The sequence below is a fragment of the Vicugna pacos genome, chromosome 28 (assembly GCF_048564905.1).
Source record: "Vicugna pacos chromosome 28, VicPac4, whole genome shotgun sequence".
NCBI lineage: Eukaryota > Metazoa > Chordata > Mammalia > Artiodactyla > Camelidae > Vicugna > Vicugna pacos.
The window spans coordinates 11,348,093-11,364,289 of record NC_133014.1 but is presented as its reverse complement, the minus strand read 5'-3'; the positions used below and the strand labels follow the sequence as shown (position 1 = coordinate 11,364,289).

General features: G+C 54.5%; 1 protein-coding gene and 1 long non-coding RNA gene across 8 annotated transcripts in view; one reads left to right on the top strand and one right to left on the bottom strand.

The window, feature by feature from the left end:
- Positions 1-16,197, top strand: part of PAX8 (paired box 8) — a 55,378-nt gene that overhangs the window by 22,297 nt on the left and 16,884 nt on the right. The window contains exons 2-8 of the mRNA XM_006203820.4: positions 6,601-6,766; positions 8,879-9,076; positions 10,375-10,463; positions 10,744-10,869; positions 11,126-11,301; positions 15,188-15,308; positions 15,716-15,928. Of these exons, the coding sequence (XP_006203882.1) occupies positions 6,601-6,766; positions 8,879-9,076; positions 10,375-10,463; positions 10,744-10,869; positions 11,126-11,301; positions 15,188-15,308; positions 15,716-15,928 (1,089 nt within the window). The remainder of the gene's footprint in view (positions 1-6,600; positions 6,767-8,878; positions 9,077-10,374; positions 10,464-10,743; positions 10,870-11,125; positions 11,302-15,187; positions 15,309-15,715; positions 15,929-16,197) is intronic.
- On the bottom strand, positions 12,159-15,745 carry LOC116285921 (uncharacterized). 7 transcript variants are annotated; one of them, XR_012065191.1, is made up of 4 exons: positions 15,682-15,745; positions 15,296-15,411; positions 14,909-15,031; positions 12,159-13,619 (listed from the first exon to the last, which is right to left on the bottom strand). It is a non-coding gene; the product is annotated as an uncharacterized lncRNA (long non-coding RNA). The 7 variants fall into 7 exon arrangements; XR_012065190.1 differs by having other exon boundaries at positions 14,909-15,411; XR_012065189.1 differs by lacking the exon at positions 14,909-15,031 and having other exon boundaries at positions 15,287-15,411.

The following is a 16,197-nucleotide window of genomic DNA, read 5'->3' as shown; positions in this document are numbered from 1 at the left end:
TCACGATGTCTGGATCCCCTCTTTAAAACAACTCACATCTAAGAGTGTAGGTTTTTGAAAGATACAGACTCCTGCTTGGGGAAAAGAATGTGTGGGCTTCACTCAGCTTGTTTTGGAGCAACTTTCTTTCCTCCCTCCCTCCCTCCTTCACATCCCTCCCTTGCTTGCTTCCTTTTTCCCTCCCTTTTTCCTTCCTCCTTCCTTCCTTCCAGTAATTAACTCAACCAGTGTTTATTGGGTACTTACTGTGCACCAAGCATTATACTAGATATTAGGGTTTTGAGATAAAGAAGCCACATTGTCACTCAAGGGGCACGGGATCCTTGCAGCAGGACCCAACCAGTATAAAGAGATCCTGTTGGGGGGCGGTATATAGCTCAGCGGTAGAGTGCATGCTTAGCATGCGCGGGGTCCTGGGTTCAATCACCTGTATCCCTATTAAAAAATAAAGTAAATAAATAAATAAAAATAAATAATGAAAAATAGACCCTATGTTCTACTACATGGTGGTGGTAGAGGTTGTGCTCTGGTATGTTTAAAAGACAGGACCAGAGATAGCAGGGAGGGAAGGCAAGGAGGACTTCCTGGAGGAGGCAGCTTCCCAGACTGACTCAAAGTGTGAGTACAAGTCAACCGGGAGACAGTAAGGAAAGAACACCGCAGGCATGGAGGACAGCATGAACAGGGACACAGGGGAGGATTCCAAGGCTGTGAAAGAACAAGCAATTCCGTGTTGCTGGGTCATCAGGTTCGAGGCTCAGACAGGTAGGAAGTGAGGCAGGGAGGTAAGCCAGGGTCAGCTCACATGGACATTGCCCTCCAGATTCAGTAGCTCGGACCTCACCATGCAGGAGATGGTGCCATGTCCTGGAAGATTTCTTCAGTGTGGAGTGACACGGTCAGCCTTGGGTCTCAGATGTATCGCACCCCACAAAGGGTCGCATGTGCAGGTAGACAGCAGAGACCAGGGAGTCTAGGTGACTAGTTAACCCCTACTTATGTGCATCCCAGATTATCTGTCACTTAGAGTTTTCTTGGATCACTTGGAACTAATTTCTTGTCTCGTCCTCCACCCCGTTATTCTTTAATACTACACTGTGTCCTTGTTAGCATCCATCCAAGTAATAATAGTACATTTATTTGTGTGTTCGCTTTTCGAATATTGATCTGTCCTTAGACTGGCAGATCCATGAGGGCAGGGATCGATTCTGTGTAATCAGTTCCAGTAAAACGCGTGGCACATGATAGGCACTCGATACATGTCCGTGGAACGGATAAGTGAATGCGTGGATGCGTGGATTCTTGGGACGGCTAGGAAGGTGCTGGTTAGGCAAATATTTGGCAGGTAAAATGTCATGGATTGGAGAGGACTCCATATGGAGAGACTGGAAGAAACGGAAGGCTGTTAGTTAATTCATATGCTGTATATTTCTTGAACACCTTCTCTAACTGAATAATGAACAAAACCACGGTCCTGCTCTCAGGGAACTTCCATTCTGGTGGGAGAAGACGGTCCGTACTCAAATGTGTAATCACGCAACAAATAAATATAAAATGAACATCTGAATGAATGCCATGCAAGAAAGGTAAAGGATGCTGAGAACATCCAAACAGAGGCCCTAACTGACTCTGTAGGATAAAGCAAAGCCGCCTGGAGGAAGGCACTTGTGCTGAATTTTGCGGAGCAGGAGAGAATTAACTAGGTGGGAGGGGAAGGTGAGTTCCAGGCAGAGGGAATGGCACATGCAAAGGAGCCAGAGCAGGAGGGGACACTGCTCTAAGGTCACGCAGAAGGTGCAGCGCGGAGAGGGTGGTGGAAGGTGGCGGGATATGAAGATGAAGGGCTGGGTTTGTGTTTCCATGGCAGCTGGTGTGACCAACTAGGGCGACACTCACAGAAGAGTCTCTGTCACCCAGGAGATTTCTGGTAGGATGCTGAGTACAAAACTGGGGAATGATCTGGACTGGAGACACCTGGATGCCCACGATGCCATCAGTACAGGGGATGTAGGTAAAACAATGAGAGTGGGGGGCGGGTCACCAAGGATGACTGTGTAGGGTGAGCTGGATTTAAGAGAAGCCCGGGATGGGGTGGGGAGGAGGGAGACATAATGCAACAAATGAAGGAAGGGAGCCAGATTAAAGAGAAACAAAAGCACAAGGAACCAAGAGATGTCCTTGTCATGGAAGCCTCTTTTCGAGCGAGAACTCAGCACCCTCCACGGCCTGCCATCCACCCAGCTCTTAGTCGCTGAGCACCTGCTAGACCTCAAGTGGGTCGGGAGGTGACCACTGACTAGCAAGGGAGGAAGTGAAGGAAACAGCCAAGTATGACACCTTGTTGAGAAATTTGGTTGAAAACAATGGGAAGAAACAGTTTCGTAGGCAAAGGGAGGTTTGGTTTGGTTTCGTTTTGTTTTGTTTTGCAAGAGGGGCTGGGGAGGCAGCATTCGTTGTGACTGCAGGTCTAGGGGACGGCCCTAGGGAAAGGGAGGAGTGACTCGTGTGAAAGCCGTGGGAGGCTGGTGTATGGAGTCGGGCAGAACGGATCAAAGGATGAGGACTCAGTGAGAAAGTGATGAGAAACGCAAGCAGCAGCTTCAGCGAGCTCGGGTCTCTCTTCTCAGTTACCCTTGGGAGGAGAGGGCAAGGCACGGAGGGATGGGGCCACACCCCACTGTGGGTCCAGCGCTCGCTGCCCCCAAGCAAGCTGGCCTCCCCTTGTCTGAGGACGTCACACCCAGAACCTGCTTGTGTCCGACCAGGCCGTCTCACTGTCCCCCGCCACCCCCATGACCCTCTGGACCATGCAAAGGGCCTTTGCTCAGGAAGCATCAAACCTCTTCCTGATTCACATCTTCCCCTCCGGCTCATCCAGGGTCTCCCACTCGTCCCTGGCTTCCGGCCTCAGAGCCCACCGTGTCTGCAGCAGCACAGCTAGGTGGTCAGGATGGTGGGCGGCCCGGCCCTCCCTGTGGCAGGAAGGAAGGCTGCACCCACCTCTGGGTGTTTGGTGGTGACTTGCCCAAAGGAGTCCACTCCCCCACACCGGACACAGGAGGGACAAAAGTCCTTCCGTTCCAGGGACTCAGCTCCAAACCTCAAACCATAGAGGCCATCTTCTTCTGCAGCCAGCAGACTCTTTTGAGACTCTCCATCCTGCCTGTGCTATGGTCACAGTCAGTGTCTTTCCATTTCTCAAGAACACCAGTGCCTTGGGCCTGGATTTCCTTCCTCTGGAAGCTTCTTCTCCTGGTTCTCTCCTTATCATTCCTCCCTGCAAATCCCCTCTGACCACTTCTGGGCTCCCCTAGCATCTGACTCTTCTTTCCAGAATCTTCCTGAATCTTCCAGAATCTTCTTTAACATGGTGATTCCCAATTCATCTGATTGCATCCCCCCCAAAGAGTTTAAGATCAGGGCCAGTTTTCTTGTCTCGTCCAAGGTGATAGCCTCAGTGCTTTGCACCTGATTCATGGGAGGTCCTTGGCACACATGTGCTGAGATCAAGAGAAATGAAAACTGTAATACACAAACGTGTAAGCACTATCATTCTACGAAGATGGGGCTAGGATGGGAGGTGTGTATGTAGTTAATTATTCTCTTAAATTTTCTTTACCAGCCATTGCCCAGCCCAAACCAGTGGTTCTCACCCTGTGCCCCAGACCAACAGCATCAGCCCCATCCGGGAACTTTTTAGAAACACAAATTCTTGGTTCCATCCCAGACCTACTGATTCAGACACTCAGGACTTTGCTGTTTGTGTCCTGACAAGCCCCCCAAGTGATTCTGATGCACATTCAAGTTTGAGAACCACCACCCTAGTCCTAGGGCCAAACTTGGGCCATGACCTCCAACCACATGAATGTTAAAAATTAGGAAAATGTTACACTTTGATCAAGAGTTCCATCTGACCCAACATTTCTCCATTCTCAGTCCCCCGTTTTCCTATGGCAGCTGTAATAGATCAGCAGCAGACACTGCAAGAAGTTTTGCTTAGCTCCCATTCAATGGATGAAAACACCAAGGCTGGGGAAAAAACCTCAAGTTTCTCAAATGATAAAACTAAAACAGGCAGAGTCAATGCAGGAATCTGGCCCAACCGTAACACAAAGAACTCAGAAGCCAGTAAAATAAAAGAAAGCCCCAGAGAATTCACAGTGTAGGGGCCAGAGTTATGACTGCATCTTTCCCGTCACACTGATGCTGGCTGATCTAGTAAATTGCCTTTCAGGAGGGGTCCTGAGGGTCCGGGTTTCTAAGGATGCTGATCAGCCCTTCATGAAGACTGAGGACAATGGCCTACACAGCTTCAGTGGAGAAACAGGGTAGATTTGTTTTTAAGGCACAATTCCCAGTGCATGCCACCAGCGAACGGCCTTTGGCTTTTTACACCTGTTACCTTTCTAGGGGTGAAGAACTCCACCTGTAGGAAATCTTGCTTCCAGACATAGCAGGCCTAGCACAGACATCTGGGCCCGGTGGGTGACGTGGCAGCCTATGTTCTGGAAATTTGGGATGAAGCTGGACTGCTCAGGGTCTTGTCTGTTTGGGTGGCTATCGGGCGCCCCCTTGTGTTCAGTGTCTGGACCCAAATGAGCCAAAAAACAACACGGATGGAGTGAGGGTCAAACGGCCGGCCTGGGGCCACTGAGAAGCCAGCTAAGTGGGCTCAGGAGTAGATCCAGGACCTCTGCCGACCACCTGGGATGTCTTCCCAGCCCTGGTGGAAACACACTGGCTGAGCCAAGTGGCCTAAAACAGGGCAGCGTCCAAGCTCTCCTCCAGGGAGCTGGGTCACCGCGTCCCTCCTGCGGGGTGTTTGGCCAGCGGGCTTTTGCTCCTGACCTACTGCCCAGGCCAGAGGCGCTTACAGCCTCTTTTTTTTTTTTCCCAAACAGAAATTGACTGCTCTGCTGAAGGCAGCTTGGGCCCCTGAGGACACATTGCAAGGAGGTTCTGAATGTGCTAAGTCAGTGGGCGGTAATGGGCACAGTGTGCCCAGCAGAGGCTCTTCCCACCCTCGGCCGTAAATAGTCCTTAACGGGCTGACACAGAAGGCCTGGCAATAGCTCTTCCTCCTCGCCTGCCAGCTCCCTCGACTCCCACCCCCGGGGCTCTGCCATCCCGGCCAGATCACCCAATCATGCCCCGGTGTGAAAAGACATCCCAGCGCAGGACTGCATGACCAGTCCCAAGTTGCCAGGGTCGGTTCTGGCCATAGACCGGGGCTCACCCAACAGCCCTGGTGGGAGCCTTAACCCTTGGTGAGATCCTGACTCCTCTTCATAGAAGCCGAGTCACCTGTCATATAAATCAAGTCACTGAAACTCTCTAAGCCTTGGTCTCCTGATCAGCCAAAGGAAGATCGCAGGCCTGAAATTAGCCCCACCTGGACCCAGAGATTTTAGAAAGTTGAATATGTTGACGAATTTAACAGACCAGCAGCTTGTTGCCTCTGAGCCTTTGCACACGCTGTTCCCACTGCCTGGAACAGTTCTAGCTTTCTTCCTTCTCTCTTTCTCTGGTCTGACCCATCTTTAGCTTCAGTCTCAGCTCAGACTTCTCCAGGAACACTTCTATGGTCCCCTGAGCCTGGGCTCAGTCCCATCTAATGGTTCCCAAGACCCCCTGCGTGTCCCCTGTCCCAGCAGTGGCCATGCGGTGAGTAACTGGCCGGTCTGGATCCTCACTTAAACCCTGTGAGGCAAGAGCAGGGATCACATTGGCCTTTTTCACCTCGGCATCCGCAGGGCCAGGGACCAGTGCCTGGCACATAGTAGGCATTCAGTAAATATGTATTGAATAAGCAGAGGGGCTCAGAATGAAACACAGGCTGCAGGCAGAGGGCAGAGGCCGAGTCAGGAAGGCAGCTGAGGAAACATGTGCACATCACGGCCTGTCCACGGCCTGCACCACTGCCCGCAGCCCAGCCTGCCAGCCCTGGAACCCTGGGAGCCGGGGCCAGTGAGGTCTCTGCCAGCCCTTCAGGGCTCCTAACAGTGCTCGGGCCATTCAGGCTGGGAGCCCACGGACAGAGCTCGGGCCTCGTCTGCCCCAGCTCAACCGGAGAAGCTCTGCTTTTATTCTTTTGTGTCTGTGTTTCTCAATGTGATTGTGCTTAAAAGTCTGGCTCTATGATTCAAAAGAAGAGAGAAGGGGAAACTCAAATACCGCTGATTTCGCCCTGTGCCCTCGTTTCACAGATGAGGAGTGGAGACACAGAGAGGAGCGGGGATTCTGCCAAGGTCACACAGCTCAGTGTCAGAGCAGGAAGACCCTGAATCCTCAGCTGCTTCTGTAGTCTCCAGAGGGAGGGAGGGGGTGGTGGGGTTGCTATTTGGGGTGAAGTGCTGAGGGTCTAAGAGGAGACTGAGCTGGGACAAAAGGTCCCCAGATGGTGATGTGTCCTTCTGCCATCAGACACCACCCCCTGCACTGGAGCTAGTCATCCTCAGAGGCCGGGAGCAGGAGGGGTGCAGCAGGAGCGACTGTGTTCCCACTGGGGGTTCAAGTTCATGGGCTCTCACACATCCAGTGCCCACACGCGGGCCAATTCCCTACCTGACCACAACATTCCCCGGGACTACTGTCTTTCAGGCCACGGAGGGCTGAACCAGCTGGGAGGGGCCTTCGTGAACGGCCGACCCCTGCCCGAAGTGGTGCGTCAGCGCATCGTGGACCTGGCCCACCAGGGCGTGAGGCCCTGCGACATCTCTCGCCAGCTCCGCGTCAGCCATGGCTGTGTCAGCAAGATCCTCGGCAGGTAAGCACAAACTTCACCACTCGCCACCCTCCCTGCAGGGCTTGCCCTCTGCGGCCCACCTCGAGGCCTCCCAGGGACTCGGGGCCACTTCCCGGGTCCGGCCTGGGTCTCAGGACCTGCACAGGGTATGGTGGCGCTTCTGGGCGCCCCCATCGCTCTCCCTCCCCTGTGGTTTTCCTGCCTTTCCGTCCTTCTTTGTCCATTTCCCCCTCCTGTCTTGTCTCCCTCTCCCTTTCCCTCCTCTGCCCCATGTCCCATTTTCCAGAGGCTTCTCCGTTCCTAAAGCAGATGACTCTTCCCCAAAGGCCCTCCCCATCCTGAGACCAAGGGAAACAGAGCCAGTAGGGAGGGGACACGCAATCCGAGGTGGCTCCTGGGGTCTAACCCCAGCACGAGGGATGGCTGAGTCTGTGTTCCTCAAACGGTAACTCCCAGAGCATCTGTGACCCAAGCTCGGGGCTTGCTTGACGAAATGCAATCCCTAAGCCCCAGGCCAGACCTACAGCATCAACCTCTCTGGGAGCCAGGGCTGGATGCTGTGATTTTCATAAGATGACCAGGTGACACTTTATGAACACTAACCCCAGAGCGGCAGTTCATAGCCCTGGCCACACAATAGAGTCATCAAGGAATCTTAATGGAAAGAAAGAAAGAGAGAAAGAGAGAAAGAGAGAAAGAGAGAAAGAGAGAAAGAGAGAAAGAAAGAAAGAAAGAAAGAAAGAAAGAAAGAAAGAAAGAAAGAAAGAAAGAAAGAAAGAAAGAAAGAAAGAAAGAAAGAAAGAAAAGAAGAGAGAGAGAAAGAAAGAGAGGAAGGAAGGAGGGAAGGAAGGAAGTCAGTCAAGAACTGATGACTAGGCCCCAGCCCACACCAGTTGAAGCAGAACTTTAGAGGAACGGTCCCAAGCTGGGGTCTAGGGTTAAGCCCTCCTCCAGTGATTCTAATGTTCTGCAGCCAGAGTAGAGAACCACCAACCCAAAGGTCCAGGAGGGATCAGGAACACGAAGACTGGGGGACTGATGCAGCCACACAGTCTAGGGCACAAGAGCCCACTTCCAGCAGAAGTGCCCGTGTGCACAAGGGACTCAGGGCTTTGTGCCAGCTCACTGTACCTGTCCCTTTACCCAACCCGTAAGTGGATTCAAGAGGAGCTCAGGTTCAAAGTGGCCAAGGCCTGACCTGTAATTGAGCATGGACAGCCCTGCCTTCCCGGCCTGAGTTGTCAGGGAGAAGTGAGGTCCCGGCTAGCATCAGGAGGGGGTGGTCTCCAGATGGGTGCATTTTCCCAAGGAGGGGAAACTCCAACACACAGGAGTTGATTTTATTTCATGGCAGAAGAGACCAGAGAGTTTCCACCAAGAAGGGAGGCAGGCTCTCCTGACTTAGGTCACTGATTTGCTGAAGAAGCCAGTTGGGGGATGGGGCGGGGTGGAGACCCTGGGAGAGTAGGCCCAGTTCTTAGACAGCTGGATGTGGCCAGGGCTCCAGGCCAAGCTGGGGTTCCAGAGTGCATGAAGACCGGCTTCAGCTTGAACCACGTAACCTGGTAGAAAACCAGTGGCCGGGAGTAGTGGCTGGGGGGTGTTTTATGGAGAGCAAAAGTAAAACCAGCAAGACGGGGCAGAGGGCCCAGTGACCCCAGCTGGCTTCCTGGGGAGGGAGGGTAAAACCAAGATGGCGAAGGAAGATAGTAAGTCATGCTTCAACCCAGAGGAGCTGGATGGAGAAGACAGCCATGGTGAACCTGTGTGCACACAGAGCGTGGATGTGAAGGTGTCCCTTCTTAGAAGGGAGATGCTTTGTGCCCCCTAAGGTGGCTCCTGCATGTGCTCAGATGCCGGCAACTGGCCAGAGGGCCAATGGGAAAAAGGAGATGCCAGGTGTCCTGGGGGGAGGTCTTCCGAAGAGAGTTCCGGTTTGGTAGCAGCATAAACCTACCCATGCAAGGGAAACAGGCAGTGCCGGGGACATCAGGTGATGGAGGCCGGCCCAGGGGCGTGATCGACCCTGGGCCCCTTCCCAGAAGCCTCGGGGGAATGAGAGTCTCTGGCTAAGTTCCTGCCAAGACCCCACCTGCTTATTGGGTAATTCTTTGGGGTTCTCTATTGGAGTAGGTACTACGAGACTGGCAGCATCCGGCCTGGAGTGATAGGGGGCTCCAAGCCCAAGGTGGCCACCCCCAAGGTGGTGGAGAAGATCGGGGACTACAAGCGGCAGAACCCAACCATGTTTGCCTGGGAGATCCGCGACCGGCTGCTGGCCGAGGGCGTCTGTGATAACGACACTGTGCCCAGTGTCAGCTCCATCAACAGGTGAGGGGGGCACCGCAGTGGGGGCCGGGGCCCCTGGGCTTTAGGGCCATCATGACGGGGACCTGAAGAAGAGCTTGGCTTGAGTGGAACAGAGCCTCGGAAGGGGCTGCAGGCCAAAGAGTCAGGCAGGAAGTGCCCCAGGCCCAGGGCAGGCACCACACCTCCAGCCTCCTCACTGCCCTGCGGCATCCCCACCCCCACCCCCACCCCTGCCTTGGGTTGTTCTCTCTGCAGTTTCCTCCCGCACATACCACATCCTCTTTCATTCAATAAGAGAATCTTCCTCTTGAATTGATCCTTTCCTGAGAGAGACACGAGATCCCTAACCTGGACCTCATTTCGGCATCCACTCATTTGGTTGGTCATTCAGTTATTCACTCACTATCTCCATCAGTCATTCACTCACTCACTCATTCATACATACATACATAATTCATTCACTATGTGTAGAACCTGGGGACACACAAGCCTTGTCCTTGTGGAGCTTACAGTCTAGTGGGAAGACACCAATCAAGTAGTGGTCAAGTGCCTGCAACAACTGTAAAAATGATGCTGTAAGGCAGCTAAGGAGAGACATATGAGGGTTCTGAATTGCCATAGGCTGGCATGTTATGAAAAGATGCTCCTGAGTAAGAAATAACGAATAAGAATTAACTAGCTGAAAGGGGGAGTGAAAGGAGCTCTGAGACAGCATGTGCAAAGGCCCTGTGGCTAACAGGATCTTATACAAGAAAGTGAAAGAAAACCAGTAGATAGAAGGGAAGCATGAGTAGGCTGCCCATCAGAACTGGTGGCCATGCTACATATTCTTGCCTCTGACTTATAAGCAATGGGAACCTTGTCAAATTTTAAGCAGGAGGCTTACTTTCATTTCAGAAAGTCCACTCTGGCTGTGATAGAAAGAAAAGACTAGAAAGAGTCAAGAGCAGATAGGGGTGGGCCAGTGAGTGACCCTGGAGGGAGAGAGTTGGTGGTTGCAGTGAGATGGGGTGGTGATGCTGGAGAGATTTACAAGGTCAAACCCACAGAGCCTGACGCTGGGCCTGACGGAGGAGGGAGCAGGGCAGACGTTGAGCCCCAACAGTATTCCTGCCTGGAGGGACCGGAGGAACTAATCAGGGAATGAGAAGAGTGGGAAGGACCAGATGTGAGGAGTGAGGTGTGGGTTTGAGTGTGGACAGGTTGAATCTGATGTGCCTCTAGATACCTAAGGGGGATCTCCAAACGGGGACTGGATCTGGGGCAGCCAGGAGCCCCGTTTCCTCCTCTTTTAAGGCTCTTTCATCTCTTCCTTACAGAATCATCCGGACCAAAGTGCAGCAACCGTTCAACCTCCCCATGGACAGCTGTGTGGCCACCAAGTCCCTGAGCCCAGGACACACGCTGAGTGAGTGCTCAGGGCCCCGCAGGCACGCTCAGCCCCTTGCACGCACACACACTAAGCACACACACACAGAGCTGTGCACAGACACACCCGTGTGAGGACTGCGCCTTTCCACTGGGACAAAGTCTGGTGGGGATCTCCGGGAGGATTCACAGCAATATTTAAAGGGGGGGAACACTTTAGGCAACAACCCTGGCGGGTCCGCTGACTCCTCCACGGTGGCAACCGGGGCTCTGAGGGGTGTCAGTCCCAGCTCCTGACACTCCCTCTCACCCCACTGCAGTCCCCAGCTCCGCCGTGACGCCCCCCGAGTCTCCCCAGTCGGACTCTCTGGGTTCTACCTACTCCATCAACGGGCTCCTGGGCATCGTCCCGCCCGGCAGCGACAGCAAGAGGAAGATGGACGACAGTGAGTGTGTGGGAGCCAGAGGGCAGGTTGGGGGTGAAGGAGGGCAGTCTGCTCAGGCTCTGATGGGACAGAAGCCACCCCCGCCCCTCCCCCCAGGCCCAGGACTTTGTGGCCCATCTCGAAGTCCCCACGGCCCCAAGGCCCAGGAGCCTGGTCCTTTCCACCCCTCGAAGCAAGACTGCTTCTCCACTCTGGCCAGGGGGATGGGTTGATGGGCCCCCTAAAAGCTTTCTTTCTGCCTGGGGACGCCCGCCAGGTGACCAGGACAGCTGCCGGCTGAGCATCGACTCCCAGAGCAGCAGCAGCGGGCCCCGCAAGCACCTCCGCACGGATGCCTTCAGCCAGCACCACCTCGAGCCGCTTGAGTGCCCGTTTGAGAGGCAGCACTACCCGGAGGCCTATGCCTCCCCCGGCCACACCAAAGGCGAGCAGGTGAGGAGCCCGGGGGGCGCGGGAGGTGAACAGGCAGGCAGGGGGCCGGAGCCAGGTGTGGTCTCTGAAAGCTACCGAAATCTGCCTGCCGTCCTGCCACCAAAGCAGCTAGAAGTTGCTAGGATGGGCTCAGGGCACGTGCTTCCTGCAGTTCCAGGCCTGTGACGTGCTTTATTCCACCAAAAGCCAGCCTCTTCCTCCTTCTCCTCCCAGCCCGCTGGCCTTTCCTCACCCGTAGACTCTGAGCTTAGAGCAGTACAAACAGCCATGGCATCCCTCGTCCCCACTCCCGGCAGCAGAATCAGGTTCCCAAACAATAAAGCCACAGTTCCAGCCTTTACACCATGACCTCAGCCAGCACCTCCAGCCCCGCCTCGGGCCACCATGCCTGCCCAGCCCTGCACCTGCACTGCTCACGCTCCCCACCGCGCCACTCTCGTTCACACCTCTCTGCCCCGGCACACGGTGTGCCCTCCTCGCCGAGTGCCTTCCCTCCCACTCCTCTGCCTGGAAAAATACCGCGCGGCCATTATGACAGCTCAAGCATCACCTGGTCCATGAATCCTTCCCTGCCCTTCAGACTCGCTTTGCCTCTGCCTGGTCCATGCTTCTGCATGTCCGGCTGGCCGCTCCGGGCACTGCTCATGGGGTACCCTAATTATCTAGTGGACAGACGTGTAAAGACACAGCAGACTTCTTAAGGACAGGGCAGCACCTTGAGGCATCTTTTTTTATCTTAGAACTTAACATTGTGCCCCGCTTCTAATAGATGCTCAATAAAGCCATATTGAGTGAACGTGTTGAGAAATTGAGCACAATAAACTGGAAGGTACAGGAAAGTTTTATTTCCAGTGCTCAGGACAAGTGAAATGCCTTACAGTGGGTCGGCTTCTATGAAAAGCTGGCAGAGATGTCAAGGGTCTCCCTGGAGCCCAATGAAGACTCCGAACCTCTGCCCAAACTTCCAGGCCTGCTGGCCTCTCGGTTCATTATTTCCCATCAAGAGAGGCAGTGTCTACCCTCCTCACCCCACCAGGCCAGGCAGCTGAGGGTTCTCACCAGGCCGGTGTCTGCTCACCTCTCGTGGCTCATGCTGTCATTTGATCCAGGAGGGAGGCGTACACCTTTAAGATCTGAGGAGGACAATGGTGAGGATGCCAATAATGGGTTGAACCACTGCCAGCGGCCGTCTGCGCTGCTGGGCTGGCGCCAGCACCGCAGCTGGGCAGACAATCTGCGTCAGCGATTTTATCAGCCTGGGCTATGGCACCCAGGAGGGGTGCGGGGAAAGCTGGCCGTCAGCAGCCCTGGGGAGAGGGCCCGGGCGGGCATCCTGGAGTCAGCACGTGGCTCCCTGCGGAGGAAGCAGGGCCGCAGCAGTGGGCCTTGGGGGAGCCCGCACACCCCAAGGTCCTGATAGAGAACCCTGCCACTGAGACCCGCTGGGTCACAGAGCTATTTCCTGGCTCTGTCCCCAAACCCTCAAGGGACCCTGATCCATTACAAAGAGCCCCAAGACCCTGCATGAGCTGGTACACGTACATGGGGGATCGTGCAGTGAGAGAGCCTTGGGCTAGAAGGACCATGGGGATGCCCGAGCCCAGTCTTTCTGTTTGTGTGGAGGTGACCCAGGGCCAGTGACAGTAGAGAGGGCAGAGGGAGGCGAACGGCAGTGGAGCTCAGGCCTGCCAGCCCTGATTTCATTCAGACGGTCCCGCTGTCACCTGCTTGAGAGGCAGTGCTTCTATTTGAGTCCTTGTTTGAAGACTGGAGAGAGTTTGAAAACCACAGAAGTGCTCCCCACCTCACCCTACAGATGAGGAGACAGAGGTTCAGCCGTGTCCACCATTGATTCATTCCTTCCCTCAGCCAATCATCCACTTGCTCGTCCATCCCCTCCTTGGTCAGGGGGGTGACACAGGGAGAACCCAGCCTGTGTCCAGGGCTCCTCATGTCTGGGCCCTTGCTGTTCCCGCCTTGGTGATGCTCAGTGCTGCCACATGAACACTTCGTGAGCTCTCACCTGGGCACAGGAAGGCCCTCTGGCCAGGAGAAAGACAAGCACAGGTCTTCGCACTTGACCTCAGGATGCGGCAAAGACATGGCCATCTCTTCTGTAAAACCAGCAGGGGACAAAGCACTCAACAGCAATGCCCAGCGGCCTCATTCCTCGTTGCTACTTTACTACCAGGCATAGTTACGAGTCTACGCAGCTCTCATTCCTCCGTTTTACAATGCACCGAGAAGCAGCTTGACAGGACGTAACGGTTATGACCGCAGACACCAAAAATGGACAGCTTATGACTCTTCCCATAACTCTAAAATAACAAGTTATTGAACATGTGTTGTTACCAAGCATTCTGTGCTAAGTGTTTAATGTAGGTTTATAAAACCTCACTAAATTTTTGCAACAGCCTCAGGAAGTAGATTCTACGATCCCCATTATATAGGTGAGAAAATCAAGGCTCAGAGAGGTCAAAGAGACTAAAGCCACTTGGCTGGTCATTGCAGAAACAGGGTTTAAACTGGCCTGAGTCCTAAAGCACTGTGCCCTCTGCGCCGCAAGCCAAGTTCAATCGCAGTAAGAAATCCAGTCATTACTGGGATGTTTAAGCCATTCAGTGTAACATCAGCAAAGTATCTGACTAGATAGGTGGGTTTTGCTTTTCCCTCACTGAATCGCTTAGATTTTTGAAAGCTGTAGGATTTTGAGAAGGTATTTGGTATCAAATCACATCCAGAAAGCATTTTAAACTTTTCTAAAAGTTAGGCATTTGGTTCAATTTCATTAAGCCAGGCTCTAAGCTGCCTAGAAGCAGGCCCCCTCGGAAGGCATGGAACCAGAGCACCGCTTTGCCAGTAATTGCCGCTACACACTGACGATGCCCTCGTGGCCTCCAGAATTGACTGCAGCTTCCCAAAGTGCCCGGCATGCAGCCGGAATTTGCTGTGGCTCCCCAGAGAACCCAGATCGATGGAAACTGTTGAAAATGATGGCCTTCAGAGGAGCGGTTATGTAACCACGGAGCTTTCCTCAAATTCAGTTTTGCACACTGGTTCCCATAGCCCATTGGTGACATGTGTGACCCACATGTGGGGAGCAGGTGTGTTCAGTCTCATCTCCTGGTGGGAGGGAGTCATGGTGAAGGGTGGTATAACCTTGCCTTTAACTGAACAAGTTCTTCTTGACGGAGCATCTTAGGAGGTGGCCCTGCTCATATCAGGGAAGGCTGAGTGGAATCTCAATGGGGTCTTAACAGTAAGTCTCTAGCTTTGAAAAAAATAATAATAAGATAAGATAAAATGAGGTCTTAAGGAAGAAAACCCTCAGGTACCTGATAAAGAGATTTTTAAACAATGTTAACCCCAAGTGTCACATTCAGGCTAAATCTGCACTTTCATATTTGCTTGGATGTGGAGAAAGAGAGGGAAGCCCCATTCCAGTGGGGGCATCTGGTCTACCACTTCATTGAAGGCGACAACAACTGGGCAAGGATCTGATATCCACAGCTTAGTCCTTGTTTCATACGCACCTGGAACATTTACCTCTCTGGGCTTTAGGCTCTCAACATATAAAACAGACAAAATATTAACATGGCTCACGCACATCTCAGCGCTGTTGGGGACGATGGATCAGGGTCCAGCACAGGCAAAGTCTAAGGTTCACTCTCTGCAAATGTAGGTGCTCGTGATGTTGGCCACTTTGGCGCAGCGGTTGAGGGCATGGGCCCTGTGAGTCAGAGACCAGCCCAGAGTGGAGTCAAGAATGAGCCAGGAGAGGGGGCAGGGAGGAAGGGAGTATTTCCTGGGGAGACTGGGCTGCGGGGGTCTCGAGGTGGGCCTGCCGCCCAGGGCCACTGAGCACTGACTTCTCTTTGTTCCCCAGGGCCTCTACCCGCTGCCCCTGCTCAACAGCACCCTGGACGACGGGAAGGCCACCCTGACCCCTTCCAATACACCCTTGGGGCGCAACCTCTCGACTCACCAGACCTACCCCGTGGTGGCAGGTACGAAGCCCAGAATCCCCTGGGCCCCGTGGCCCGCGCTGCGAGGATGGGCCGGAGGGCAGAGCTGGCTGATGGAGAGGAGGAAGGTGTTAGGGTCCTGGGCCTGGAGAGGAGAGGGCGCTGTGCTGGCTGGGCCTCCGTGTGGGTCAGGAGGGTCTCGCCCTCTCTCCTCCGCCCCTCCTCCGCCTGCAGAGGCACCGCGGGGAGGTGGAGCTGCCCTCCCCGCTCCTCGCCCAGCGCGGGGGACACCGCGGAGCCCCTCCCGCCCCCGCCGAGCCTCAGGGAGGAGCCGGGCCAGCCCGCCCCGCGCCGCCGCACCCCTCCCGCATCTCATGGCTTGGTTTGTGCATGTTCCCACCCCGTCATCTCACACCCCTCTCTCCTTGTTGTCTCCCTCCCTCCGGCAGATCCTCATTCACCCTTCGCCATAAAGCAGGAAACCCCCGAGGTGTCCAGTTCTAGCTCCACCCCTTCCTCTTTATCTAGCTCCGCCTTTTTGGATCTGCAGCAAGTCGGCTCCGGCCCCGGGGTCCCAGCCGGTGCCTCGGTCCCGCCCTTCAATGCCTTTCCCCATGCTGCCTCCGTGTACGGGCAGTTCACGGGCCAGGCCCTCCTCTCAGGTACGACAGGGAGGTCCCTCCCGGGCCGTGCAGCCATCGCGGGGGCGGGAGGGGGGTCCTCAGGGCCGGCCGCCAGCCCCCTGGTTTGCGTCCAGCCCCCTCCCTGGCCCCTAGTCCTGTCCACATCGGCCCATTCCCGACTCCCCTGGCAACTTTGGGACGTGTCCAGATGCGGCTCTCCAGGCCCAGAAGCCACGGGAGGGGCAGGCACTCTGCGGGGTGGAAGTGGGGTGCCTTGTAGATTTCCAGAACCTCACCCCAAGGCGCCA